Below are 24,757 nucleotides of genomic sequence, written 5' to 3'. Positions count from 1 at the left end.
GCTACTTCTCTATGGCCTCGAAGTATTGAGAGGCACGGTGAAAACGCCCAAAGCTTCCTCTGGCCAGGTGCTTAAGTAGCTGCCTAGGGCACAGTACTCCATTAAAATGTCGATGCGGATTACATTGCGTAGACCCACTTCCAAGCCCGCTTTTGCATAAATGGTGCACAAACCAGGACTGTGTCCGAAGTGACGTAGCGCCGGGATACGTACCAGATGCCTTTATGCCACGCCCCGAGCTTGTCTGTCGATGCCCCTCGTCGTCGCCCTCGCTCAAATGTCAACCGGCCATATCAGCAAGTTAACGTGTCTCTCAACAGGCTCATCTCACGCCACACAGAGCCATGCGCCTCTGCTAAGGCCAGTTCTTCCTTTTACGCATTTGTAGTTCAGCTTATCATTTGCATTTGGTTGTGTTTGCTGCGGCTACCTACTGGCGGATGGCGAATGGCTACAGGAGCTGACGGAGGGATGAGTTTTGCGGCATTCGCTCTGTTCAAACACAGGCTCTGCCGAGCGCGACGTTGGATTTCTGTCCGACGCGAGGACTTGGCGTTTGATCCAAGACTGTCTACCGGCCCTTTCCAATACGGTCGATAGTACCTACGACCGCGAAACCGTCTAAAACGGTTGTCGAAGGGCGTTGACTCACGCCCTGCCCCTACCACTGGACTTGGTGCACAAAGTATTGTTGATACGTTGTGGGCGTGTGGGCATGTCATTACCGTCATATCAAGAAGCTACCGCCGGAACAGATTGGCTCCTTTTGGTTGCTCCATTCTGCGACTTTGACGACTGTCGCTCCTTGTGTCTGGTCAGTCGTCGATTTCGACACATCTTTGCTCCGCGATTGTGGAACGACCTCTTGTGCTCGGTCAGACGCATTGGTCTTGATCCGGGAGATGGTGAGTGTGTAGAATATCCCAGCCACTATAGCTACAGGCAAGGAAAATGTCCTTTCCTCGGCTCCTTGGTGGAACTCAATGTTGACCACGCGGTTGCTCAACTCTAGATTTAACTTGGTGGTTTGACTTTGTATTCAATAAGCTTGATCGGGTTGGGCGTGCAACTCGAGACCTTGTTCAAGCTCTAGACGCAAGACATTTTGCCAAGGACGCCTTCGACTTCTCATCAGACCAAAATGAAAGAAGGTTAACAAGCAGTTTGCAGCGGGCGTTAACACTGCTGCCCCATGTGAACACCATTCTTCTTGACGGTCATGCTGATATCGACCACGCAGTCTTGTTAGGAACCCAACCTTCGGCAGCTCTTGGTCTGAATAATCTTCGTATTCTCTCCATTCAAGACTGCTCCTGTCAACTCCCCAACGTGTTCTTCAGCACCCCACATCTCCAAAAGCTGATATATTTGGACATATCCAATCTTCCGGGTTCGCTCATTTCGCTGGTCCAGTCGGATTTATTGCCGGCTTTGCGAATACTGAAAGTGAGAGGAAGAGAGCTGGACGACTCGGCGTTGTGTTTCTTAATGAGGCGATTTGGACCTCAGCTTTGGAGCTTAGATGTGGGCAGTAACAAGATTTCAGACGATGCGGTCCAGATTTTCAAAGATTGGGGTTTGCCTGCTTCACAGTTGCGTACCAGTGACCATTTCCAAGTTGAAGGGGAAATAGTTACACAGTCTTGGGGAACAGCTGACTACGGGCACTTTCTCTGCATACAAGAGTCTGATCTTAGTGGATCTTTTTGTCACCCAGAGCGATACTTTGTCGACGCCCCGGCTTATACTAGTCATGCTAACATGGCGCTGCAGGAATATCAAGTTCATAGGTTGGATGGAAACCAAGCGGTGCGCAGAGACAGTGCCGATGCCGCGAAAGAAGCAATGTCGGAAGAACACCAAAGCCGTCTAGGAACTGACGACTATCTATTTTCCACAGGCATCACTCATCTTCGTCTATCATATAACCGCCTTTCCGCCCATGGCATACAAAAACTGCTGCGTATATCCAATGGTTATATAGAAGACCTGGCTTGCGATTCCATGCCTCTGCTCCCCAACGTTGGGACTTACCGCAAGGCTTGGCCACCCAAGTCTAACCTGGACGGTATTTTGGGCGCAGCACATTTGTTCAGGCCCGTATTTTCGTCCAACCTACGTGTGCTCAGAATTCACCACTCTCTCGTAACGAATATACCGAGTTTGCAAATGGTGGGATTGTCGTCCTTGGCACGATTATTTCTGGCCGAAACGGCCATTCTACGACGTGTAGAGAGGGCCTATCCCCAAACATTCACACCGGATATGAATCCACGCCTGCTCTCTCTAACCTTAACTTGTCTTCCCCGTCGATCATCCGGGCCGTTGATCTCGCGACTGCTTCAATTCCTCAAACTACTGGCCATCCAAGAGCGCGGGATCCAAGACGCGTTGTTAAGCGCATCGACGCGGCGCAGCCCCGGCGTCTTACAGGGTCTGAGACATTTGAGGCTAGAATTCGAACCTGATTCCATGGAAGAAGGCTTTTCGACGTCAGAAGATCTTGACCCAGAGGAATTGATGAATAGTGGGGAAAAGGTCTTTAGTTTTTTTGAAGATGAACGGATGGAGAGCTGGTCGAGATCTCGCGCTAGACAAATGCTGCATTCCAAAAGGGTGGCTGTACACAGTCCTGCAGCAGTTGATAACCAGGCGTCTGGATCGGACCGAGACAACCCAGAGTTTGTCACATATGATGCCGACTGGAGCGGCGATAGATTTTCCATTCCCGTATGGGCAGGCCCAAATGACCCTGATGCGCCAGAAGTACTGAAAGACTACCGACGCCTGGTTCTTGAACGTCATGTAAGAGACGGCGTTGGGCCTGCAAGTCCAGCTCAGATTTTAGCCGGGGCGCCATCCAGATCCTTCATCTTTCATGTTGCGTGGAGTGCCGCGGTGATGCCCTCAGACCTGCGGCCCCCAACACGCGGTGAACTTGCTGGAATGAGTGATGTCCTCGATGAACTCAAGACATATCGTTTGAATGGACGAGCCAAGTACATGCAGCATAAGGAGCTGGCGCAAATGGCTGGCCGTCATGTTTCACTGGGAGAAACACACTTTTTTTGGACTGGACGGTTAGAAGTCTCAACTGAAGCTACCCTGCCTCTGGCGCAGTCATCGCAGTACTGGAGATGAAGCTCCGAGTTTAATATGTGAATCAAGCCGTGCATGGCAACGGTCAACTGCCCCACGAAAGACGGGCTCTTTGCTAATTTGTCGGTTGGCATCTGCAAACCCTGCGGCCCTGAAAGTACCGACGCAGCGACTGGATCTTGCGATTTCCCAGGGCCAAATGTTCCCGGAAGAAATGATGGCCACCATGGTACTTGTGACCCTTGGAGACGACAGACTCTAGCCTCTGCCTGCGATGTTGATGACCATGTCTTGCGGCCATCATCGCAGCACACAACCCCAATGAATGAACAAGGCTGCAGAAGACAAATCAGGAATACTTGTCTCAGCCGAAAATTCAGAATGGTTGCATTGATGTGTTGCCTCGGAGCCCATACGATGTCGAGCAATGGGAGTGCATGTTTTCTCAGACAGGTTGACAGAGCATCCAGGTGAGACTGGTGTTGAGTGTTACAGAGTACGGAGTACGGAGTAGGCAGCAAGCAATCCAGGTCCAGCCAAGCGATAAATCACAGGGTCGAAAATCATGCAGGCGGTACGTGAGGAATGAGGAATGCCGCGATGGCTGTGTGGCTGGATGAGACATTGCGGGAGATGGGGATCAAGAAAGACGGCAAGCGGTTCTGTGCCGTGTCTTGGAGATAAATTTACGTAGTACTACTACTACCACGTACTACCCCGTACTTGATGCAGCAAACCTTTTTGCCTTTACGCTGTCGTTGCCTCTGCTTCCCCCCAACGGCTGGGGGCCTAATCCCGGGGCCACGGAACAGGGTTGGACTTGTGTGTCTTGGAGAAATTCTGCCGTAATGTGCTCCCGGAAAAGAAACATGTTCGTTGGGATACTCTGGGCTAAAGGAAGTGAAGGTTACTTTTTTCTTCTTTTTTCTTTTGTTACCATGGTTTGACTTTGGGCCATATCCTCGTTGAAAGTAAACAAAGTTGATGGCCATCTGTACGACTCACTGTTGTAAGCGGATGCACCCTTTGACGATGTGATGCGTCTAAATGACACAATCTCTTTGCTGAACCTATCCTGTCAGTTCTCACCAAGAGAGTATTTCAGTGTGAGGAGGAAAGAGGCCAGAGAGAACTGCATTTATCTTAGTTGTGGCAGAGAGGGCTTGCTTTCCCTCGGTACTTACTTGAGGCGTTCTAAATGTGGTGTAGTGGTGCTGATTTTGGCCATGTTGAAACAAAAACGGGGGACAAGCGGAGACTTTGTAAAAAACACTATTCCTTTATCATTGACTGTTTCTTGTCGAGTGTTGCCTCCATGTTCATCTCCATCATATGTAGGGGTAGCTTGTGGCTTCATCTACGAGGCTCATGTCATCTAGCCGGTTGACAGCTCATTTAGAAGAAGAGAAGCGAGCTGTGGTCTTGGAGTTTGTGTTGCATCGATTCTTACCCCGTGCTGTATTAGTGAAGGACGGGTTTCTGTCATTGAGTTGTCTAGAGATCGATGCCAGGAACAACTCAACCCGTCGATTGAGCCGGCTGCCGACAATGGACCGGACATGATTGGGCTCAAGAAATCCGCTTGTACTGAAGTTCAGGAGCCATGCCAGCGAGCGCAGGGAGATCCCGTTGCGTCGTCGATTCCGACAGACTTTGTTTGCCCAAGCAGCGCAAACCACCGGCCGGTACAACACAAACCTCCCAACACAACCAGCTCTGAACAACTACAACCTACGCTGGCCCGCCCGTCTACACGCTTGCTATCCCATATTCCTGTGGCTGACTTGGCCCAATACCATACGTTCGCTGCGCCACGGCGACTAGAACCCAGCGCCCCGGGAACACGCTGCTCCGGCACGGAGGAACCCAGCCTGTTCATCTCAGCCAATCCAGCCAAACGCGGGTCAATACTGAATGCCGAGTCTAGAGCGTCGCGGGAGACACACGGCAATGACCCAATAGTTACGTCCTGCTGGCCCGGCAAACACCACCCAGGGCTGCACAGCTATCATGGGGGGGCAAGCCGGAACACCAATTGCCGTATTACAAGTATGCTATTAACAGAAATGGGTGGCCAATCGAGAAATGACGATTCAGAAATTACGAGAGTCTGCTGTGTTTTCCTTTGCGCTGCGGCTGAAGGATGAGTGTCGCAAGACCGAGATATTTATGGCTGTCCAAGGACTCTGACTTTTTGCGGCTGTGTGACCGCCGTGACAACCTGCCTGCTCCTCTGCTCTTTCTGATCGCGAGAAATCCGCAAAAGAAAGAAGTGGTCTGCGAGAGCGCACCGTCATCGAGACTAACATCATGAGAGGCACCGCTCTTGTCGCCGGGCTCGCCGCACTGCGTAAGCCCTCAACTGGTTTCTTCTCTCTCCCAGCCGTCAAATGTACTTGTACTGACTGCACAATGAAAAAGAAGCCGGCGCGGCCTACGCCGCAGCCACATCCTACTGCCCCGTCCCTGGCCAAGTATGCTTCCAATGGGGCGTGCCCGAAGCCGCTGCCTCCTCTGGCTCCGGCAGCGTCTACATCCAGATCCGCGCGAAGACGTCCTACGAGTGGGTTGGCCTGGGCATCGGCGACCACATGAGCGGCGCGGACATGTTTGTCGTGTATGCTGACGGCGCGGGCAACATGACGCTCAGCACGAGACGGGGCTTGAACCACGCCATGCCCGTGTACGAGACCAATGCGGGCGTGGAGCTGCTTGCCGGGTCGGGCGAGATGGACGGCCGGATAATTGCGAATGTGAAGTGCAGCAGCTGCTCCAAGTTGATGTTGGGCTCGTCGAATGCGTGGCTGAGCGCGTGGAAGCATGGCGGCTCGTTGGGCTCGAGGGACCTTGACGCCCAGATCGGCTATCATGACGGCCATGCCTTGTTTTCCGTCGACTTTTCAAAGGCGACTATTTCGTCGGACCGGAATCCATACGTCGGCGGCGGCGACGACGCGGGGAATTCTACATCTGGCTCTGGCGCAGGGTCAGCACCTGGCGGCGGTGTTGTCGTCGTGCAAGCCGACCCCATCCAGACGCTCCTGAATGCCCACGGCATCATCATGTCTGTCGTCTTCGTGCTTGGGTATCCCATCGGCGCGATATTGATGTCGCTCCTGGCCCGATGGGCCATCCATGCCGGCTGGCAGCTCATCGTATTCTTGGCCATGTGGGCGGGCTTTGGAGTCGGATACACTCTCGCCCGTCGGACGGACCTGGTATGCTTTCCCTCCCAGGCATGCTCGAGTTTTCTCCTCATACGTTTGAGCTAACGCCGGCGTCACAGTTCTTTAGGCAGTGCCATTCGCAGCTTGGCATCATCTTGGTCTGCCTCGTCAGTCTACAACCCTTCCTGGGTTTCCTCCATCACCGACACTATCTCAGGCACAAGCAGCGCGGCATCATCAGCTACCTCCACATCTGGTACGGCCGCTCGCTCATCATTCTGGGAATGATCAATGGCGGTCTTGGACTGCAGCTCGCTGGTCTTACGACTGATAACCACGCCTTCATTGTTGCGTATTGCGTTGTGGTTGCGGTGGTTGCTGCTGCGTATATTGCTTGTGTTCTGCTCAAGGTGTGGCGGACGGGACGTAGAGCAGCGCCGGCGGGAAGTCCCAGGGATAATAAGATGCACAGAGCTGTGTCTGCGGCCACACAGCCTTAGGGAATGTACTTGTGATGCATCATTTGTTGAAAATACGACATTATTATAGACCCATCATCATGACTGTATTGTGTGCAGCACGTACCCAAAACTTGTTGCTGTGCCCTAGAAAACCAGCACGAAATAATAAACCCTAATCTGGAACAGGGGCATTAGTAGTAGTATCTATATTGCTAAACTTGATGTATTGTCCGTCGTTATATTTTGATGCAGAGACAAATCGATCACATCGTAGAGCCACTGTATACCACTAGATTGGCCTTAGTATGTGCCGTAATCTATTGGGTACTCCGATGCACCCAGTACGATATCGGTCCTATTGCAAAAAAAAAAAAAAAATCGGTCTTTCAAGTCATACAAAGAAACCGTACGAGCAAGACGCCGATTGCATCAGGTGAAGCTCGATGTTGCATTCAACGAGTCGACATTATGCGGCGGCCCTCTCATCGAGTATCCGCAAAGCTTGAAATGATGTCATTTCCAAATCTTATACATATATGCTTATACTGTAAGGGAGTTTCTTCAGCGGCAGCTTTTGTTGCCATTTATCGAGATTAGGCGCGACGAAGCTGTGGCCGCTCACGGAGCCGTGAACGGTAAGACCACCAACCAGGACCCAAAGCAAAGCCGCAATGCACAACGTGGCCTATAACAAGTTAATTCGCCCGTGTCTCTGATTCATTTCAGCGAAAGCTTGCGCTATTGCTGCAGCTCTGGCGGACGGACGCTACAACAGTGGGAGCGATTGGCAGTCATCAGAGCTGTCATGGAGGGTAGTTGGGGCCATGAACATCCATGCTGGCCATGTTGTATTGGCTTACTGAAAAGGAAGTGTCAAATAGCCAAGATGTAGCTGAAAAGCCCAACTTACTTTAAGAATGGCACCAAATAGCATACTAGGACGGATAAAACAGTGTCAATCCACCACAGAACCCGGTATGAGGAGACCAACCGGACTTTATTGTGGTGGGTAAAAGGGGTTTGTTTCTTTGTGGGCGGAATACCATTTCGAGAGCCCAGTTACCCCACGCTAGTACACAAACAAGTGCAATCATTGTAATAATTGTAGCAACTCCGTGGGTATAGCACCCAAAAATAGAGACACAGCCGGGTGTTGCATCATGTAATTGCCCACAGTCCTCGTCAATCGTTATGATGGAAATTAAGACAAACGGCAGCACATTCAGCGCGAGTATGACGACCGATACCCAGTATAGTTTCGTGTTGTCAAGTGGGAGGCTGTGGAGCAGGATGGACACGATGCCCGTGCCCTTGTTGGTGAACCATCTTTGAGCCTCCGCTTGTTAGTGACGGTTGGTGCCATGAGTCGCCGAAGGAGTTAGCTTACAATGGGGTGGAAGCCTTGACAAAAGCCGTGGATCAGCCGTTGACGCTTGAAGTTGAGGTTGGGGCTCGATCGTCTGCGCCTCCTTCTCTCGTTCCAAAGCTGAGGCCGGCTGTGAATCTCTGATCAAGTCTAGCTTTGGTAAGGGGCTCGTGACGCAGGCGCCTCGGGCATTGTGGCAATTCTACCCATTGAAACTTGAATAGACTGAATTGAAGATCGGAATACGTGATGAACGTTTTCATAAAAACACGGTATATATTGAAACCAGCACTTTGAAAAAAAAAACGACCGCATAATCAATCTTGCCATCGCATCGTAAGACGATTCGGCGTCTGATTTTACAATGTTGTGTGATGTCAGGCCATATGGACGGAAGGCGCGACCGACAAGCCGTGCCCGTTTTGGCCGGAGGCCGCCCCACATTTATGCGTCATTTGCCCAGTCAGGTCATGGTGGCCAAATGCCGCGGCGTTTGAACTTAAATCATGACAAAGCCTCTATATCTGACGACTCATTCGACGAACTGAGACTTCTACAAACCACCATCGATATTGATCTGAATTATTCGATTAGGATACCTCAAACCATTGCGATGCCAAAGTTGGGTCAGCCGGAGCGGAAGGCAGGTCGCGGACCTGTCAAACTAGCATGTCTGGCTTGGTTCGTTCTCTCTTTGTAGACTGAGGTCAGGCCCGGTGGCTTGTATCAGCCTTGTACTAACAGTTACATGACAGTCGCGTATCGAGGATTCGCTGCGATGGGGACCAGCCGTGCCACGGGGTGCGTCGAAGCTATCATGGCTATTCCTCAGTGTTTGCGTTGTTCAAGACGCTAATTTGTGAACGCTTTAGTGTCGAATTCGAAACCGGGAATGCTCATACACGCCTAGTCGCCGAGGAGGCTCACGCAAGAAGAGAAATGTGGCTGCGAAATCTACTTCCAATGAACAACCTGATCTCGGTAAGTGTTTATCAAGACTGATAGCCCATCCATACTCGGGGCGTTGATAACTAATCTCAAATTGCAGCTTTCCCCTCTCCTCCTCTGAGCGAGATTGATCACCTCACCTCACCTGGCGCGGGACTAAGGCTGCTCTCATTCGATGAGTTAGATCTGCAGAATGGTGCTGGCAGTCTCGGAACCAGTGATTCTGGAGCCGAGGACTTTGTGCAACACGCTGTCAGAATATATGACAGTGAGCAGGCTATGTATGTGTACCATTGGTTGCGTCTTGTCAACGACGCAATTGCTAACCCCTCAACAGATTGAATGCCTACTACATTTACCTACATCAGTACTTTCCAATCCTCCCGCCTCCCGTTCGGCCTGTTACCCCTGATAATCCGATACGGATCACGAGTCTTGAGGGATGCTTTCCTCTGAGTTTGACTTCGCCGCTGGCCCTGGCTATATCAGCCATGTTGGCTCTGATCCCCTTTCCGGACCAGGAACCTACACCCGTAATGTCAACCGAGGAACCTCTAAGAAGATCAATAGCTCATAAACTGGCCCAATTGGCTTTGGAGTGTGTCGAGTCCGACTCTGAACTCATTGACGACACTCCTGGTGGCCACCCAAGTCCAATTCCTTTCAAAGGCCAACCAATCCCTCGCTTTCCGTTACATCCTGGAACTCCAGTGATTCTCGAAGGACTGCTTGCACTACTGCTGCTAAGTAACTATGAGCATACTCAAAGAGGAAATATGCTTAAAATGACCACAAGAGCTAGTCAGGCCTTAATCATGGCAAGAAATATGTCTCTCCATAAATTAGACGGTTATGAGGACGAATATTCTGAAGCTAAAAGGAGAGCCTGGTGGATGAGTGTAGGTTTTGTATTCAAGGATCCATTGTGGGCATTTTGCTGACATGGCACAGTATTTTCGAGCCCAACTCTGCTCCGTTGTTCGACAGAGCGTAAGTCGTGTCTCTGTTCCTCAATTGCTGCCGACTTTCCGCTTCCCGACTTGCTAAAATGACCGCTCAATAGGCATCCGTTATCATGGAGGATGATAGTCTCTACACCACTCCATATCCCACCATACAGGGAGATCCCGAGGTGAGTCTTGACTGTTACATAGTCATGTCCTAGTAGGCACTAACTATAATCTCGCAGGTCTGGCCGTTGTATATCGCGTCTCTTCAGGTGTCTTTTGCGACTGTTCGACTTGCAGCAGCCGGAGTGCCGCCATGCGCAAAGCCCGACCCAGACTTACTTCGTTCCAAGTCCGAGAAAATAGCAGCATTAGATGCCCGAGCCGTACAATTGATTGAACGTGCCAAGACTGGCCTGCGATCCAAAGGGTCTCCTACCAACGGAGACCCAGCGAGTGAGCCGCTTGTTGCCAAAACGATGCGCAGTATTGCAGCCATTAGGAGTTCCAGGTATGATTGTTGGAAGAGAGGAAATAATCCGACTTGACTAGACCACGGCGGCTTCAGCCCATACTGACATAAACTTGTCATAGTGCTAGAATTCGACTGCATAGATACCACGCATTTTCCGATATTCCTTTATTTAGCATGAACCATTGCGACTTGAGTTCTCCAGACTTTGTTCCCGACACGGACAATGTTATTCCACGAACCAACCCGCCCGAGTCATCGCCTTTCACATTTGATGAGGCTGCGGAGGTGTGCGTCGAATCGGCGTTGGAGGTATCTCGGCAACTGAAGAAGCTACCATACCCTGACAAGAACCTTACTACTGTCCCAGCTCGAATGACCCCGACAATCTTGTGCTGCGCAATGCATGCCAGTTACGTAATGATGATGCAGTTCTATCGACTATATTTGAGGCATCAACAAGAGGCTGGCGACATGATGACGACGAGCTTCGAGCGCCGAGTGGACGAACTCCGCCACGCTCTGCAGGACGTTATAGCAACGTTGGACGGGTTTGCAAATGTGCTCGAAGCTATTCGCGGAATGAAGAGTAAGCGTACCCACGATGCTTGCAAAATTGTGACATCGCTGTGAGCTAACATATTATCGCAGTTGATGTTGAAGCCGTTTTCACGGTTGCATTCTCCGACATGATGACCTGATCCACCCCACAATCGCAACACGTCCGAACTTGTATTTATATTCCATCCGCATATCTGCGCGGAACTGAACCTGGCGTTGTTGTCTCTGGGATACGGGCGTTGTCTTGGTGGGCTACATCATGTTACTGGGAATATCTCAAAATTTACTATTCAGGTTGCTAATTGTAATCAATATTGGTGCATATAATCTTAAGGCTTCTGAGGGGCGAGCTATTCTTGCAATTGACAGCTTGGCTCTTATACGGTTCCCTCCTTGTGTATCTCGCCTCCATTGTGCTCAAATTCACGAATGGAATCCGAATGAGTAATGCGACTCATGGCTGCAAACTATCACAGCAGCGGATGGGGTGAAAGGAGCGCATAACATTATGCTGAATAAGTTTTGAAGTGCTACTTTATACACTAGGCTTAAGTGGAAGCAAAGAGAACGAAGCAAGGCGTTTGAAGCAATCCAGACGGCGTATGCTGCGAATTTTTACAATAGAACCATGGTGTGGATTACTAGACGCTGGTTGTCCACAAAAAGTGGCACAAGGCCTCTGGTCGCACCCAAAAATTTGCCAGTCAAGTCAGGGACCAGCATTGAAACAAAATAAGTTTTTTGCCTCACTGTACCCTTCTTGCCAAGTTTGCAATTTCCACCAAATTCACTCTCTCTTCCAAACTCCTTTTCGGGTCAGCAATTACTTTCAAGCAGACGCATCCATCCCGAGCCAGCGTCTTGAAGCGACACACAGAATGGCGTCGCAGTCGAGCAAAACGTACGCCCAAAGAGGCCACGCGCATCAGCACCCCGTTGCGCGGAAGTTGTTCGAAATCGCCGAGCTCAAGAAATCCAACTTGGTTATCTCGGCTGATCTCGAGGATACGGAAAGCTTGCTCAAATGCGCAGATGGTTCGTTCGGGATGAGACAGACTTAAGAAGAAAGAAAAAAAAAAGGCCGGGAAGCTGATGCAAGCGACCCGCAGATCTAGGCCCATACATCGCCGTGTTCAAGACGCACATCGATGTCGTGAGAGACTTTGGCGATGCCACGATCCAAGGTCTCAAGACGCTGGCCAAGAAGCACAACTTTATGATATTCGAAGACCGCAAGCTCGTCGACATTGGCAACACGGTCCAGAAGCAGTACCACAACGGAGCCCTCCGCATTTCCGAGTGGGCCGACATTGTGAACCTCAGCATCCTCAGCGGCGACGGCATCGTCGACGCTCTCACGCAGACCGTCACGGATCCTGGCTTCCCGTTCCGTGGCGAGCGCGGGTTCCTGCTCCTCGCGGAGATGACGTCCAAGGGAAGCCTGGCGACGGGGTCGTACACGAGCCAATGCGTCAGTCTGGCGCGCCGCCACCCCGAGTCCACGTTTGGCTTTGTGGCCACGCGTGCCCTGACAGAGGTGCAGCCCCGGGATGCCGGGCCCGACGAGGACTTTGTCGTCTTCACCACGGGGATTAATCTGGGGAGTCGTGGGGACAAGCTCGGCCAGCAGTACCAGACTCCCGCGGAGGCGGTTGGCCGGGGCGCCGACTTTATCATTGCCGGGCGTGGCATCTACGCGGCTGGAGATGCGGTTGCCGCGGCCAAGAGGTACAGGGACGAGGGGTGGAAGGCATATCTGCAGCGAGTTGGCGGCTGCTGATGATGCAAGGTTTGGACTGGAATGTTCTGCGCTTTTGAGTAGGAGGAAACAAGAGGAATACACGGGTCTCGCTCTACATCTTTAGTCTGATGGCCGCCTCTTGTATTCCGCAACAGGCGACGATGATTGCCCGCTTCAGTGATGTCGACAATGCGTAGATATTAAGCATCATGACATGCAGGAAGCCATTGGTTTGTCATTCCGTGATAAAGTTAGGCAATTATGCACGCCACGGCGGGTCATGGCCAATCTTGTGCTATTCGGCCTAATGATAGAGCTGATTGGTATTGCAGAAGTTTCTGGTAGATGCTTTATCAAATATCGTCCTGGCGAGCCTACGCATCAGAGATTACTCGGTACAACAATGAGCAACTGGGCTCGAGGGTGCACTCTACTCCCACGGCAGCTTCCCGTGCGCTAAACCTTACGGAATAAGACTAAATTCATCGCTACTTTTGGTATTACGGGACCGAGGCTGATTTTTTTCTTTTTCTTTCTTTATTTCCCTGCAATATTCCTTGCATCTCTGTGGGCTATTACACATCGTGTCGAGGTCTCAATGCAGCACGCGCAAACAAGATGCAGAGGATGCGGATGAAGCCAGGCCGGCAGTCATTGGAAATATCGCAGGATCAGGGTCTGGTAAGGGAACGCAATGCGAACGAATATGCCAGTCCTTTCGGGTCGAGCATATCGGCATTGAACATTTGTGCGCTGACATGGATCGTCGAGGCAGCCCAGATGCGGCTATCATCAGACAGAATATGCTCGCGGGGACCATTGGACCGAAAGAAATCACAATCAACGTTGTCGGTTGACATTTCAAGGAATCCACTAAACATGGAGCACGCGCATTTGTCCTGGATGGTAAGCTCGGCGCCACACGCTTCACTCTTCGAGAGTGGAAGGGTTGAGGTTGTGTTGACGGTATGGGCTTAGGCTTTCCGAGAAATACCGACCAGCTGCAACTTTTCGAGAGCGTGGTTGCTTATTTGAAGCATGTTTTCCTCTTGGAATGTTCCGAAGAGACCATCGTCGAGTGGCTTTTGTCTCGAGGGCGGTATAAATAACCCTGAATACGGCTAGAAGCCTGGCTATTTTATCGTGTCGCGAACATGCTTCCTACTGCGGGTGCGAATTGCAGCAGGAGGGTATGAATGGTCTGGGAATGATGCAAGTTACAGCATGCAGATGTAAAAAAAGCTGTCGATGCTTCCGGTACGTTCGAAGATTTGACCAGACCCGTGGGGTAAATATTTTGCCCCTCAACGCTCCAAGTGCTCTGCCCCTCTACCCCTCCACCCCTCCACACCTCAACAGCCAGCAATGACGACAAACCCGAAGTCCATTGCCGACCCGATTGAGCCCGATCCATCGGATCCACTGCCACTGGCTGGATGAAATATCCAGGTCCATGATGAGTCTCATCTTCAACAGCATCATAACGGCCAATTGCCATCCTCCCTCCATCTCCAGCCCGATTTGTACAACTGTATTCACGTACTCAACCAACCCAAACTCATCCAGCAAACCTCGAGCTCCATCAAGCCGTCACAATGTCTCCTCCCGGTATCTTGCTCGTAACCATGACCCCCAAGCCGGGTCTCTCACTGAGTCAATTCCACGAGTGGTACAATAATGAACACGGTCCGACTCGTCTGCGGCTTCCCAAAATATTTCCCAATGGCTTTCGCTATAAAGCCACTTCTGATGACCAGCCTGCCTTCATGGCAGTATACGATGTCACAGCAATGAACCACCTTGAAACGGAAACTTACACTACCCTGAGAGAAAACCGCTCCAGCCGCGAAGCCAACACCATTGGCCAGGTTGACGTCAAGCGTTACTTTTACGATCTGCTCTACACCAAGCAATCGCCTCTCTTCACATCCATTGAGACTCTGACAGACGAGGAGGCCGAGGGCATAGTTACCGTGGCCGTGAGTATCACTGTGTCCGAGGCCGACGGAGCAGGACACCAGTATCAGAAGTGGTTTGTCCAAGAGCACGCCGAGTTGATTTCGGAAGTGCCCGGCTGGCTGCGATCGCGGCTGTTCAAGACGTCGAGTCTAGAAGACCCTGGAAAGGTCGTGTATTTCTGTTTACACGACTACACAAAGCAGAACGGCCTGGGAGGCGCGAAGCATAAAGCTTCTATGGATACGCAATGGCGCACAGAGGTGTTCAGCAAATATGTCGTCTCGAAAGGACGGCAAACGTGGTCTCTGTTCTATGTATTTGGATCTGGCCCTAGAGACCTTGCCTCGTTATCAGAACTCCCCGCGTCTGCGGCCTTTACGTCCACTGACGGGAAAACCACAACCACGCCCGGTTCCGACCCTGTGATATCGTCATACGTCACAACCAAGGACTCCCTGAACATTCCCTACCGCCTCGAGGGCAACCCCTCACCCACCGCTCCCACCGTCGCGTTCTCAAACTCCCTTCTCACGTCCCTCCACATGTGGGATTCTTTTGTTGCTACTCTCAAAAAGAACCGGCCAGATCTTCGTATTCTCCGCTACGATACCCGCGGACGACACGCCATCCCGCAACCGCCCGTTCCCGCAACACTCGACATGATCACGGACGACTTCAAACTCATTCTAGATTCTCTCCGAATTCCCAAGTTGCACGCCATGATCGGTGTGTCTCTGGGTGGTGCAACTACTCTTAACTTTTCCATCAAGAACCCCACTCGCGTTGGCAAGTTCATCGCCTGTGACTTCAACGCCACATCCAGCCCGGCCAACACACAAGCATGGAAGGATCGCGTTGCCATCGCGCAAGGCGACGCCGGACAGGGTATCAAGAAACTTGCCGTACAAACCGTGGAGCGTTGGTTTCACCCTACAACCATGGAGAAAAAGAATCCCGCGCAGGAAATGACAGACATGTTGGCAGGGAATGATGTAGACGGGTTTGCAAACAGCTGCACGGCACTATGGGACTACGACATGAAGCCGGACATGAAGAGCTGTAGTGTGCCTGGATTGTTTGTGGTAGGGGAAACTGATGCAAAAGGTGCAGTTGTCAAGGCCATGGAGGGATTCAGGGGGTTGTTGGGTCAGGGCGACGCCGAGTTGAGGATTGTGCCTTCAACGGGACACCTTCCCATGTTTGAGGACCCGGATGCATTCTACGATGCGGTGAAAGATTACCTATGATGTTGGGTGCAGGAAGACTTGTTTTGGAATAGAAAGGATTCGCTGCGATTTAGAATCTCAAAATGGATGTTTCATTTTATTTTGTAAAGACTAGATCTAGTACCTAGACGAAGTGATATATTCGTTCGTGCGACAAACAGCTGCTCTTTGTTTCTGGTCTATACTGTGAGAAAGCCTTATCGAAGAAGTTTGTTCTGTATGTATATAAGTGATGAGTCTCCTTGAAAATGGCCCCACAACTTCAGTCTACTAGAGCAGGACATGGATTGTTGATGGGAAGGAGCTGCCCTCTTTTAGCTGCGACATGGTCATTTTTTTGGGCAACAATAGGATAATTCCACGCGAGACCAGAGAATCAGGCAGGCAGCACCCAGGCACATTGGCGATGCGGCTGCGAATCGGTCAAGGTCGAATGTTGAGGCCCGATTGTAGGGTAAGGAAAGTACGAGACGATGCACTGCGTATTCAGAAATCAGTTTCCTTGTTGACCGCGAAACACCACCAGACATGTCATCGACACGACGTACGGTGTCGCGGGGATAATCTGATCATCTCATGTCGCACGCCCAACACGCTTCACGCTTCACTGGGTGCCCGCACCGTCCCCCATCATGCACGGCAATCGGACTGGGCATGGCCTGGGTATCGGAAACCTCGTGTGCCCTACCAGAACCTCAGGTCCAACCACACCATGTGGCTTCATGTCTAGATCGGTCTTCATCCGACTCCACCACGGCCACCTCAAGTCACGGTTGGCGGAGCGGGTAGCCACCTAGCTTTAACGGCCATCGGTGGGTGAGCCGTGTTGGGGTGGCTTGACATTTCCGAGCCTTTGCTTCTGTGGTCGCCGATCATGATGGCGTCTCGGCGACTGATGGTGTTGAACCTTGACGCATTGCTCCGTCTCGGGAGGTACCCAAGCGGCGCTGAACATGTTAAAAGCCGCTATAAAGACTCGGAAAAATGTGCCCTGCTGTCCTGCATCGGTAAACTAGTTCTGCACTCTAACCATCTCGGCATTGTATTCCAATATCGCACCACAGACAGCGCATCATCATATATCAAAAGCGACCCACGGCGCACAGCAAAGATGGACCAGATGATCACAGTTCACGATATTCATGAGCCAAATACTGGAACTTGGCAATATGTCGTCGCAGACCCGTCTACTATGAGCGCGGCCATTATCGATTCCGTCTTGGACTTTGACCCTGCCTCCGCCAGCATCAGTACGAAAAGCGCAGATGGTTTGCTCGCTTTAATTAAAGACAAGGGCTACAAAGTAGACCTGATTCTGGAGACACACGCCCATGCCGATCACCTCACTGCCGCAGCATACTTGCAGGACCAGCTTGAAAAAAGTCAAGGCTCTCGACCCGAAATAGGGATTGGCAAGCGCATAGCCGAGGTGCAAAAGCGGTTCGGGGATCGGTATAGCGTCGACGACTATGAAAATGCGTTTGACAGGCTATTTGACGACGATGGGGAGTTCAAGATTGGCAACATAAATGCAACTGTGCTGTACCTCCCTGGCCACACGCCAGACCACGTCGGATACAAGATTCAAGGCAGGTCGCAACTCGGTCTCGAGGCGCTCCCTACTGCTAACTCTTGAATTAAAGACAACATCTTTTGCGGCGACTCCCTTTTCAACGCCGACGTCGGTTCCGCACGCTGCGACTTCCCCGGCGGCGATGCGACACAGCTGTATAACTCGGTGCAGAAACTGCTCAGCCACGGACCGCATGTCAAGATATGGACTGGACATGACTACCCGCCCGAGGCCAGGGCTGGTCGTGCCATCTCGGCCATGACGGTCAGCCAGCAGCGGGAACAGAACAAACACCTCAAAGACGGGACCTCGCAGGACGAGTTTGTGACTTGGAGGAGTGAGAGAGACGCCACCTTGAAAGAACCGCGCTTGATTCACTATGCTTTACAGATTAATATCAGGGCAGGACGACTGCCGAAGCCGACGACAACGGGCGATCGATTGGTTCATGTACCGTTGAAAAGTCCATTTTAGTTGAACATGTAAGACCTTGCTGATGATTGTCGTGTAAACTGTTTGTCGCTGGGTATGACACCGCACTTTGGGTGCATGTATGCGTGTGCGTGTAAGTGACGGGGGCAAATTCCACTCTTTGGCACTTTGTATTGTATTCAGAGGCATACCTTTTGGTTCATATGTACTACACGATGTGCTGGACGGTGTTTTACAGACATGGTTTGGGTTCCTCTGCACTGCATCTCACATGGCTCGAGCAGGCAGCATAAGCCAAGGGCTCCAGGACAAATCACACGTCTTGTTCAACAGTAGGCTGATAAGTGTGTCTTGGCTAAACATCTTCAATATTGAGCTTTCAAGCGTGCCTTTTTGACTCTTGCTGCAATGACACTGGACGTAAACCCGGTACACTTCCTGGAACCTGGCAGATGCCAGTGTATTGCGCGCAATTATTTGTCCATGTCATCGACTCATCGTTTGAGCCACATTAGCCAATGCCCTGCTTTGTCAAGAGCAAAAAGGACACGAGGTGGATAAAATACTTGGAACACTTGACATAAGGTGGATATATTCGGATAATGGCCGCTTCTGCAAATCGGGGTGGCTGGACCGATGAGTGCGATACTTTTCTCGTCAAACAGTACGAACCTGCCACGGCAGACTTTATTGAGCTTCAGCTTGAGGAGTGGTGGTTGTGTTGAGTCAGAAAGGTGATAATTGAAGGTTGTAACTTGTTGGTCACGATGGTTGCTTTTTCTAGGGCTCAAATTAGGGCTTGGTTGAGAGTCACAGCAGGGGTCTTCAGGGGTTAAAACAGGGAGGGTACGGAGTATAAAAGGCCCCGAGCCAATTTCCCGGGTATTTGGGGCCATCAACGAAGTTCTGTAGTCATCATCAATATCAGAATGTTTGCTCAATCCCTCTGAATGTGCGCAGGTCCAATTGATGTATTCAACCTACTTATTTTATAATACTTAAAGATACTTAAAAATACTTTATTATTAAGTATAATAAACTAATATATTTTTATATACTTATATATCTTTAAAATCTTAGTTACTTATTATTAGCTAGAACCCTGGCCCGTTACAAAAATTGGACCTGCGCACATTCAGAGGGATACAGGCGCCCAAGCCTCTTGAAATAACTTTACTCCGCTGTGTAAAATTACTGTTGTTTTCGCAACATACCCAACAGGTCAACGGTTACACCTGCCAAAGGCGGGGCCAAGGGGGACGGCGTGGCACGGGCCTCTGTGCACTCGAGGCCAGAGAGAGGGAACCCAGACCCGTGATCAATCTTTTTTCCGTGCCAATCGGCTTTTTTGCTTCTGTTCACAAGAAACAAAGCGGACATGACGGTGTGACAGACGCGGTTGGATTGGGCCGCACCCCCGCGCAAACCACTGACGACACAAACACACGCATGGGCGGTGCCCGAGAAACGTCGTGCAAGCCGTTTGATTACCCCGGCGCCCATTGGCCCGTCGGTCCTGAATCAACAAGCCATCCGTCCGTTTTAGCGTCGGCAGCGTTGCTTCCGCCGCGCGGGAAGGCGAGCATCCGGGGGTGGAACATGGAAGTTTCCACAAAATCCAGGACAAGGACCGAGCACGCGGCTTTGCGCTGGTGAGACCTGCTGTGACAGCATTGATGTTGGGTTGGGTGATTTATTCCCCGTGTTTCCCCACACGGCCTGTCATTGCTGGAAATCGCCCCTTTTGGAAACGGTGAGTGGCAGGTTGGTGGCTTTGCCTTGACTGATAGTGACGAAATTAGATGTGTTGCGAGCCGAGTATTCGTTGTCGTAGCTGTGGCTGAAGGATTACTCTGCGCCTACTCTGGCCATATGTTACGAGACGTCGGCGTCAAATGCGAGCGGATGGTCGACTAGACACCAGCCAACGCCAAGCAGTCCTACTAGTTCAAGCTCAAGTTGTAAGACATATGTGTGGCCTTTGGAATCATATTGCTCAGGAGGCGCTAGTGTCAACTTAGCTCAGTCTCGGCTCTGAACTGACGGCATCATGATGCACCTGCGCTACTACTATGCTTAGTCGTGCTCTACAAGGAGTGTCAGTGAAGGAGGATGTTCTTCATTCAAGGCAACAAGCGTCTCGATGGAGACAAAGGACAAAGGTAGCGAGTTGTCAGGTTTCGTCTACACCATCAACCGTCAGCGACATGTAGGTATCGTCAAAATACCTCAGCCAGGATCCAAAATTGGAGGTCCGAGACTCAAGACCAAGGGAGCCGGTCAGACCATTCGGCCGACTATCCTAGTTGTTCAAGCCATGTCCCATTTCCCAGGAGGCATAGTCCTTCCGCGTCTGAGGCAAAGACATGTACGCATATGCCACCACCTTGGCGTGGCAAGCGGAATTCCAGATCAGGCAACGACAATGTAGGTCACTTAGTTCCAAAACCTCAACCTAGTCTTAGCGTAGACTCGAACGTCATGAAGGCTCGCACAAAGGTAAGCATGGATTTGCCCAGCCCCTTGTTCCACTCTCAGTCTACCATATTTGAAGGGGCGTGGCAGCCACCTGCTCGTCATGAAAACAGATGGCATATGTCCCGTCTCCCATCTCCCTGTTCCATTCTCTACCTCTACACACACTCTCTGAGGCCATACCCCAACATCAACGTCGTCCATATTGTGTCAAAGACCAAGGTCAACCAAAAGATCAGCCACTCAGATTATCTTTCCAATCGTTCAGTCATCATGCAGTTGAAGAATGTCATGTTAGCAGCGGCAGTCACCTTCGTGGACGCTCAGCGCCCCAAGGACCAAAGCATCTGCGACTATTACACGACCGCGTTGCTAAAGACGAATAACGCAACAAATCAGGCTACGTTGTTGACCCTATTAGTAAACACAGTCGTTATTGGAAATTGTAAAAGCCCTCTATCCCATTTCAGTCTTCTCAGTTGGGTGCTAATCCGAGCACATAGACACCATGCCTAACCACAATGCTGTGCCTGGCATCCTCGCCCCCGGCGAGATTGACGGCAAAAAGGTCAATCTCGCTCCTTACTTTAACGGCGATCTTGCCTCAACCAATACTGGCGGAAAAATGGGCGAGTCTGTCAACTTTCTAGACGGCGGTGGCGCGGCAGTAAGTCTAGCGTTCTGGCAATACTCAACTGGTAAACATGTGCTAATGATTGGAAAAGCCCCTGAAAGAGAACAAGCCCGCCAATGACAATACAAGCCATCAGTAGTACGTACATTCTTCTCTGCTGCTCCAGGCCGCGCTGACCCCGTGAAAAAGCTTCCTCCTCACGCATCTATACGAGTTCTTTGGAAGCCTCACAGGATGCAGCATGCAAGGAATGGCCGGATTTGACGCGTACAACGGGCAGGCCTCGATGGCAGAGGTCCACAAGTTCATGGGCCTGGGAAAGCCAGAGATGGACTACTTTGTGACGCAGGTTGGCCTTGCAGCGGCCTCCTTTGGCGTCGCCAAGGACGACATCTCCGCCATTGCCGACTCGCTCAACTCTGTTTTCAACGTTGCTTGCGGGCCGCCCACCACTGTTGTGAAGGCGCAGGGTCCCCAGCTGCAGTCTATCTGTATCGACCAGTCGACTTGTCCCAAGGCTGCGGAGGATCCCATGTGCGACATGTACCCTGCTGCTGTTAAGCCGGGCAACGCGACGGGCACCATGATGCCTTCTGGTAGTATGAGCGCGACGGGCACCGCGTCGGGGACGAATATGCCGAGTGGGACTGGCTCGGCAATCCCGACTGCTGCTGCGGCTGTGAATGGATATAGTGTTGTGGCTGTTGTTGCTGGGCTGGCTGCTTTTTTTGTATAGATGGAATGAGGCCTGATGAGATTTGGTTCAAGGGGGATTGAGGGGATGTTGTTGAAATAATTGAATTCTGTAAATCTTGTGCAATATATGAGTAATCACTGGCCGTAGCACTGGGGATATGTTACAACGGATGATGAAGAATATTTTCTGCGTGACACAATACTTTGCAAATGTGTTGGCATCCTATCTTGGAGTATTGTTTCAAATGTCACCCGACTATATGAGAGAGCGCCCAGAGCGCGGTGGTCATGACCGTGATCGGATTTAACCGTTGAGCCAGAGAGCAATATCTCCGCCAAGCAAAAGGGAAGTGCCACTTCCACAAGTGCCTGGTATAATGAAACCGCATTTGGCTCTCATCTATAGATGCCCTGCATTTTTACCAGTTGACACTCTCTCTATCTGCGGCCTGACAACAACAGTACACAACAAGGTAACTGCGTAGAATCGTCCCTTTGCGGAAAGGGTTTGCTGCAACTTGGATGGCAGGCGATATATTGAATTCAGTTAAACCAGCTAAATTATTATTAACATTAGTCACGTTAATAAATGACGAGACTTTTAGAGTTTTATTTCAAATAACATCTGAATACGGAGATGGCTGTAGGTGTCATGCTTTAGGGTCATCACTTGGCGTGGGAAAAACTGCAGCAAATAAAGCTAGACACACAAATTTCCTGTCTTGTTGAATTCCATACATCTGATTTATCCTAGAAACCTCTGTTTTCTACCTGTGTGGTACCTCCGCCGCCGGACCGAGTAGGTAAACCCCCGTGGGAGGCAAAAAAGCTCTCGGAACGGCCTTGTACCATGAATAGTCCGTCCTCCAAACCCAACACGTTCCCAGACCCTTCTGACAAACCGTCCTGACTGATCATTTCACGATGGGCAGCTATCCAGCTGCAAAACCGACACCTTTTCCTGCCATTGCGAGGAGATCCGCTTAGGCTTACTCTGTCTCTGTCTGCTTCTCCTCATCCCGCCGTTTCCCTAGGCTGTGTTTGAGAAAAAACGCGAACGCGATGGCGTCTTTCGCATTTTCATCAGTCGCAGTTTTCTTGAAAAAAGGTAGAAGAGCTTCTACGAGTTCTTCGACCTCGATGCTATCCTCCATGATCGCTTGCACCGCGGCGAGATGCATATCGAGAAACGCATATGTTTTTTCAAATGCTTCCCCCGCCTGGGCTGAGGTTTTGATGTCTTGTAAAAACTTAGTGACTTCAGTCGCAATGTAAAACGCAGCCCCGAGCTTTTCACTTCGCAGCTTTTTTAGAAATAGTGTGATAAGGGCTATAATTATAGGGCTTAGAATAATATTTAATATTTAGTTAATAATTTACTTTAATATTAAAAGTTCTTAGTTTTTTTTAAGGCCTTAAAAGGTAAATAACCTTTATTTATATTAAAAGGTAATTAAAAGGCTATTTTAAATACTTAAAGCTTTTATTAGGTTTTTAAGCTTTTATATAATTATTATTATATTTAAGATATAATTTATACTTTTATAATAATATAAAATAGCTATTATAATATTATAAAGTACTAAGGCTAGGTATTATTATAAAAATAAAATTCTATAAAGAAATCAACTATAACCTATATACAGAGAGTTCTTATATACGAGAAAGCTTCAAGGTACACGCTATATAAAAATTTCTACTTTACCGTCTATAGTAAACACCATGATAGGGCTGTAATTTTGCATTTGGCGATAACAGGCCAACTCGAGAGGCTTCATAGACAAGGGCTGCCTTGTAAATCTAAAAGGCAAAGTAGGTAGATACCCAAAATAATTGACGACTACAGCCCAGGATATAAATTGCTTCAAGTATATAAATAGCAGCGTCTACTTTGCCACTACAAATAAAGGGTCAGGTGGTCGCGCTAGATAGTATTAGTGCCTCAGCAGCCATGCAAACCGAGTTTGAGTGAGGCAATAACGGGAATGACACTTAAGACCGGGATGAACGACGCCTTGCTGGATACCCTCGGACAGACGAGACGTGCCACAAGGTGGAACAAGGCCTGGACGGCCATCTTTATGGTGTTGTCGTGCGGCGGCATCTCCCAGGGGTACTCGTCGATAATATCCTTGAAGCCGTCGCCGTTTTGCAGCACTACCGCTATTACCATGATGTCCCAAAAAAGAAGCTGTGCAGAAAGAAGCACTAGAAGCATCTTCAACGCAAAGAGAGGCTGTAAAGACGGCCAAACAAGTTCCAATACACTTGAACGACGCCTTGAGCAGGTCTCAAATCACGGGCTGCTAATGTGTTCCCGGCAGAAAGGAAAGTTTCACTTGGCGGGGGCACCCAGCCCAGGCGGATTTACCTCTGTTTACGAGTAGACTCCTGCCGCTGCAACCCGCTACTCTAAAAGATGTACTTGGACTTCCTTATACGCCCTTGGGTATAGGCTCTGTCTACTACGGAGCAAATTCTTGGACCAGAGAAGCTTCTGGCAAAGTACGCACACGGCCAGATCAAGGCTGCTAAAGACAATACCGATCACGCGGGTCCCATTATAGTGGTATTCGAAAAACCTTGCTGGAAGGATACTAGAAGTGGCGTGAACAGGAGTCTCAAGGATTCGAGTTGTTCAGGAACGACGAAGCCCCTAGTTATATTACGCGAAGCTGTGACAAGGTCCTCGGCTTTCCACGAGATCTTAGAGGATCAGTCGTGCCATGTACTTGGAGGCAGGAAAACTGTTATCCCGCAACAATACGAAGCACTTGGTTTGCGTCGAGTCCTTGAATGCGATCCGTGTCAACTCCAACCAGCTCGTCGCGTCAGTTATTAAGCTACTACTGTTATTACCTGTAAACTCTAATATTTACGGCTAATTAGCCGGCTATTTACTTGTGTTTCTTTACTTTCTTTTATAGTTTTAAAGCTTTATATTTATAATATTTAATACTAGAAATTATAAGTTAAGTATTAGTATAATATATATTAATA

General features: G+C 50.2%; 7 protein-coding genes across 7 annotated transcripts; all 7 read left to right on the top strand.

Annotated features, from left to right (window-relative positions):
• Positions 1–1,761: 1,761 nt before the first annotated feature.
• MAA_10598 (uncharacterized protein) lies at positions 1,762–3,141 on the top strand (the record flags this gene model as incomplete). The annotated part of the gene is made up of 1 exon (XM_011412316.1): positions 1,762–3,141. The coding sequence occupies one exon, from the start codon at positions 1,762–1,764 to the stop codon at positions 3,139–3,141; it is 1,380 nt and encodes a 459-aa protein (XP_011410618.1).
• A 2,268-nt stretch (positions 3,142–5,409) lies between these two features.
• Positions 5,410–6,766, top strand: MAA_01715 (DOMON domain protein; the record flags this gene model as incomplete). Its single annotated transcript, XM_007819713.1, has 3 exons — positions 5,410–5,449; positions 5,521–6,317; positions 6,386–6,766. 3 exons carry the CDS (start codon positions 5,410–5,412, stop codon positions 6,764–6,766), a joined length of 1,218 nt encoding a protein of 405 aa, XP_007817904.1.
• Positions 6,767–8,574: 1,808 nt separating this feature from the next.
• On the top strand, positions 8,575–11,161 carry MAA_01714 (Fungal Zn binuclear cluster domain containing protein; the record flags this gene model as incomplete). The annotated part of the gene is made up of 10 exons (XM_007819712.2): positions 8,575–8,774; positions 8,849–8,894; positions 8,966–9,074; positions 9,142–9,322; positions 9,379–9,940; positions 9,993–10,031; positions 10,105–10,173; positions 10,231–10,499; positions 10,583–11,049; positions 11,112–11,161. The coding sequence occupies 10 exons, from the start codon at positions 8,575–8,577 to the stop codon at positions 11,159–11,161; spliced, it is 1,992 nt and encodes a 663-aa protein (XP_007817903.2).
• Positions 11,162–11,899: 738 nt separating this feature from the next.
• Positions 11,900–12,801, top strand: MAA_01713 (Orotidine 5'-phosphate decarboxylase, active site protein; the record flags this gene model as incomplete). Its single annotated transcript, XM_007819711.1, has 2 exons — positions 11,900–12,056; positions 12,137–12,801. 2 exons carry the CDS (start codon positions 11,900–11,902, stop codon positions 12,799–12,801), a joined length of 822 nt encoding a protein of 273 aa, XP_007817902.1.
• Positions 12,802–14,357: 1,556 nt separating this feature from the next.
• MAA_01712 (3-oxoadipate enol-lactonase) lies at positions 14,358–15,968 on the top strand (the record flags this gene model as incomplete). The annotated part of the gene is made up of 1 exon (XM_007819710.1): positions 14,358–15,968. The coding sequence occupies one exon, from the start codon at positions 14,358–14,360 to the stop codon at positions 15,966–15,968; it is 1,611 nt and encodes a 536-aa protein (XP_007817901.1).
• Positions 15,969–17,058: 1,090 nt separating this feature from the next.
• Positions 17,059–17,980, top strand: MAA_01711 (Beta-lactamase-like protein; the record flags this gene model as incomplete). The annotated part of the gene is made up of 3 exons (XM_007819709.2): positions 17,059–17,551; positions 17,591–17,857; positions 17,922–17,980. The coding sequence occupies 3 exons, from the start codon at positions 17,059–17,061 to the stop codon at positions 17,978–17,980; spliced, it is 819 nt and encodes a 272-aa protein (XP_007817900.2).
• Positions 17,981–20,433: 2,453 nt separating this feature from the next.
• Positions 20,434–21,797, top strand: MAA_01710 (uncharacterized protein; the record flags this gene model as incomplete). The annotated part of the gene is made up of 4 exons (XM_007819708.2): positions 20,434–20,872; positions 20,931–21,094; positions 21,153–21,199; positions 21,251–21,797. The coding sequence occupies 4 exons, from the start codon at positions 20,434–20,436 to the stop codon at positions 21,795–21,797; spliced, it is 1,197 nt and encodes a 398-aa protein (XP_007817899.2).
• Positions 21,798–24,757: the final 2,960 nt, after the last annotated feature.

The sequence above is a fragment of the Metarhizium robertsii genome (assembly GCF_000187425.2).
Source record: "Metarhizium robertsii ARSEF 23 chromosome Unknown MAA_Scf_1, whole genome shotgun sequence".
Lineage (NCBI taxonomy): Eukaryota > Fungi > Ascomycota > Sordariomycetes > Hypocreales > Clavicipitaceae > Metarhizium > Metarhizium robertsii.
This window is presented reverse-complemented; position numbering and strand designations above follow the sequence as displayed.